Source organism: Nansenia antarctica (genome assembly GCF_963989245.1).
Source record: "Nansenia antarctica genome assembly, chromosome: 3".
NCBI lineage: Eukaryota > Metazoa > Chordata > Actinopteri > Argentiniformes > Microstomatidae > Nansenia > Nansenia antarctica.
The window spans coordinates 69,775,088-69,779,310 of record NC_137688.1 but is presented as its reverse complement, the minus strand read 5'-3'; the positions used below and the strand labels follow the sequence as shown (position 1 = coordinate 69,779,310).

General features: G+C 47.0%; 1 protein-coding gene across 1 annotated transcript in view; it reads left to right on the top strand.

Moving 5' to 3' along the window:
- Nucleotides 1-4,223, top strand: part of arhgef3l (Rho guanine nucleotide exchange factor (GEF) 3, like) — a gene marked incomplete at both ends in the record, with an annotated part of 24,040 nt that overhangs the window by 6,940 nt on the left and 12,877 nt on the right. The window contains one exon of the mRNA XM_080527487.1: nucleotides 2,968-3,015. Within this exon, the coding sequence (XP_080383613.1) occupies nucleotides 2,968-3,015 (48 nt within the window). The remainder of the gene's footprint in view (nucleotides 1-2,967; nucleotides 3,016-4,223) is intronic.

Genomic DNA, 4,223 nt, shown 5'->3' with positions numbered 1-4,223 from the left:
CCTCTGTCTCTCTCTCTCTCTACCTCTGTCTCTCTCTCTCTCTCTCTTTACCTATCTCTCTCTCTCTTTACCTCTCTCTTTCTCTCTTTGCCTCTCTCTTTCTCTCTCTCTCTCTCTCTTTACCTCTCTCTCTCTCTGTCTCCCCCTTCCCCCCCCCCCCTCTCTCTCTCTCTCTCTCTCTCTCTCTCTCTCTTACCTCTCTCTCTCTCCCCCACCTCTCCCTCTCTCCCCCTCTTTCTCTACCTCTACCGAGCGGAAACTAAGCCTCACATCTGTGGCCACAGAGACCAGCAGAGCGGAGAGCTACATGACTCTGAGCACGCTGACTGCAGCTACACCCTCCCTGCAGCTACACCCTCCCTGCAGCTACACCCTCCCTGCAGCTACACACTGATTGCAGCTACACGCTGACTGCAGCTACACACTGACTGCAGCTACACACTGACTGCAGCTACACCCTCCCTGCAGCTACACACTGACTGCAGCTACACCCTCCCTGCAGCTACACGCTGACTGCAGCTACACGCTGACTGCAGCTACACGCTGACTGCAGCTACACGCTGACTGCAGCTACACGCTGACTGCAGCGACACCCTCCCTGCAGCTACACGACACACTTGCATCCCTAATGTAAACTGGCAGTGCATTCCACAATCTGGGTCCATAAAATGAGACAGCACTTTTCCTCATGGGAGTGTAGGCTGGGATCAGGAGGATGGACACGTGGTCAGACATGCCTAGATGAGCTAGCGGTCTAGCCTTGTAGGCAAGCTTGATGTTGGTGTATACCTTGTCCAGTGTGTTATCTCCTCTTGTTTGCACATTTAACATGCTGATAGAACTTGGGTAGTACTACCTTCAGGTCAGCATGATTGAAATCCCCCGCGATGATATGTACTGCTTGAGGATCTGCGCTCTGTCCACCACTGATGACGTCATGTAGCCGGGCTAAAGCTAAGCTAGCATCCGTGCTAGGTGCTATGTATACAGCTGTTATGTACACTGCGTTGAATTCCCTCGGGAGGTATGTGGGTCGGCATTTAACAGTCAAGTATTCCAGGTCTGGGGAGCAGTGGCTACTTACAGTTTTTGTGTTTAAGCACCAGCTGTCCTTCGTAGATATGATCAGGCCGCCTCCGCGCGTCTTCTCGCTAAGCAAAGTCCTGTCGGCACGGTGTAAAGTGCGGCCTTGTAACGCGACCGCGGAGTCAACAATGGAAGCGCTGAGCCAGGTTTCTGTGAGAATAATCACACAGCTATCCCCCACGGTGTTGTTGGAAGCAACCTGCAGTCTCAGTTCGTCCATCTTGTTAGCTAGGGATCTTACGTTAGAGAGGAATATACTCGGCAAAGCTGGTTTATCCGGGCTCCTCCTTAGCCTAGCTAGCAGGCCTCCCCTGCGGCCTAGGCGTTGCTTACGGTCTCGACGCCGTCGTTTGCGTCTCAGGGTTGGGATTGTGTACCATTGTTCTCCCGGTGAGCGAGCGATATCGTGTGGGATCCTTTGTTGCTTCAGGAACTCCGCTGTTACTGTCTTCTCGTTTTGCGCACCAACTTCTAGTAAGTCTAGTCTGCTGTAGGTACTATTTACACAACAGTTCCCTATAAGTACTGAAATAAAAATGTACATACAAATGTACTTAAAAACGCTAAAAGCACCAACGTCGGGAGCTCTCCCAGCTTCGCGTGTGAACGCGCTGCCATCTTTACTCTTTACTCTTTACTCTGGTACTCTGGTGCGGGGAATTTCTGGTTTGGACCCGGAAATTGCTAAACGTCACGTTTGACGTCAGACTTAACAACCGAATTGGGCTGCTATGCTAGGTAGCAGAAGGTGTTTTGTTAGTAGTTTTGAGCGGCCAGGTGTTGGTTCCCAGCAGCACCTGTGTTCTGCGGGGGAGGACACACTCAGACTGCGGCGCCGGGCGACATCGTTACCTCACACTACCAACACACACACACACACACTACCCAGCAGCACCGCACTTCCTCTTCGAAAGCTTCAGACAGATAATGGTGCCGAGCCCTGCATCACCTCTCAGTCTTCATCTCTCCCTCTCTCTCTCTCTCTCTCTCTCTCTCTCTCTCTCTCTCTCTCTCTCTCTCTCCCTCTCTCTCTCTCTCTCTCTCTCTCTCTCCTCTCCCTCTCCTCTCTCTCTCTCTCTCTCTCTTTCTCTCTCTCTCTCTCCTTCTGTCTCCCCCCCTCTCAGTCTCTTTCCTTGTCTCTCCCACTCTCTCTCTCTCTCCCTCTCTCTCTCTCCTGTCTCTCTCTCTCTCCCCTTCTGTCTCTCTCTCCCCCTCTCTCTCTTTCTGTCCCCCCCCACTCTCTCTCTCTTTCCTTGTCTCTCTCCTTCTCTCTCTCTCTCTCTCTCTCTGTCTTTCTCTCCCTCTCTCCCTCTCTCTCTCCTTCTATCTCTCTCCCCCCCCCCTCTCTCTCTCTCCCTCTCTCTCTTTCATTGTCTCTCCCTCTCCCTCGACCTTGACATCTCTTTCTCCATGTTGTGCTCCCTCTCCCTAATGCAGAATGCTGCTTTCTCCCTCTGTTCTGTGTCCCTGTTACAGGAGGGGGGGGGGGGGGGGGGGGGGTCACAGAGTGACTCTGGGTAATCTGGGGCACCTGGGTAATGTGGGACATCTGGGTTTGTTTCCTGTTCTAACAAAAATCTAGTTGACAGGACTGTTACTGCAGGTTTAACATGGATGTCTGGTAAAATCACATCACTTCCTGGGGGTGATGATGTCACAGGAAGGGACTGGAGCTTAGGGGTCCCACATTACCCAGAATTCACCCTGACACTGACCCCCTCCACCACCACTCCTCACTAACCACGTCTGCCCGCTGCAGACAGACACCAGGCTTACTAATCGATCAGTTCAATCGATCGATCGATCGATTTTTATCCGTTGGGAGTTTCGTTTTGTGTTGTTCTCATTCTCATTATGCGATTGCTTCTGTCTGTCTGGCAGGATGAAGACGAGGATGAGGAGATGGCCTCTGGCCTGGCGGACTCAGAGGTGAGGTCATAGTTCACCTGGACCACTGATGGACCAGGGGGGTTGGTGACACATAGCCGTCTGTTCTGACCTGTGTGAAGGGGCTTGGGGGGCGATTGCCCCCCTGATAATTGTGTTTCATTCATGTTGAACACTCAGTTACTCTTTGCACTACTGCTGTTTACAAATAATACCTTTTCACATACCCTATTGTTGCACATTTATACATACCTCTTTTTTAAATTTGAGACTATTTATGAATGAATGAATGAATGAATGGCTGAATGAATGCATGAATGAATGAATCTTTCTTTCGAACATGATTTAAAATAATAAATAACAAATAACTAATATGTAGAGTAGTCCTATCAATTGTTCGAAAAGGAGTAGGAAGAAGCCTAGGCTTATCCTGTCCTACCCCTGTTTATACTTAACAATTATACTTACATTATATAATCCAATTAATTAATACATATATTTCAGTATCATCCGTTTTAATACTTTTTCATTCTTAATATTGATACAACACAAAATAAATAAATAAACCATTCTTAATACTGAAACAACACAAAATAAATAAATAACAAACATCAGTATCCGCATTGTAATACAGAAGAAAAAGACAAAGAAAACCACACCTTAGTTTACGGAAGATTAACAACCTTCCCTTTCCTCATTTTGGTATTTAACAAAAATCATTTCTTTAAACCTTTTTTTAAATAGAGCAATATTTCTGCTGTCATTCATATTTTCATCTAGCCCATTCCACATGGTAACTCCGTAGAATGATATGCACCTGCTCCTGAGATGGGTGCGAGCATAACCCTTGTTAAAGTTGTGGTTACCTCTCAAATTATATCCCTTATCCCTCTCTATAAATACATTTTTAATGTTATAACTTATATACATATGTATACACCATACTGTACATATCTACCTTAACTGTACATATCTACCTTAACTGTACATAGCTACCTTAACTGTACATATCTACCTCAACTGTACATGGCTACCTTAACTGTACATAGCTACCTTAACTGTACATATCTACCTTAACTGTACATGGCTACCTTAACTGTACATAGCTACCTTAACTGTACATATCTACCTTAACTGTACATATCTACCTTAACTGTACATATCTACCTTAACTGTACATGTCTACCTTAGCTGTATATAGCTACCTTAACTGTACATAGCTACCTTAACTGTACATATCTACCTTAACT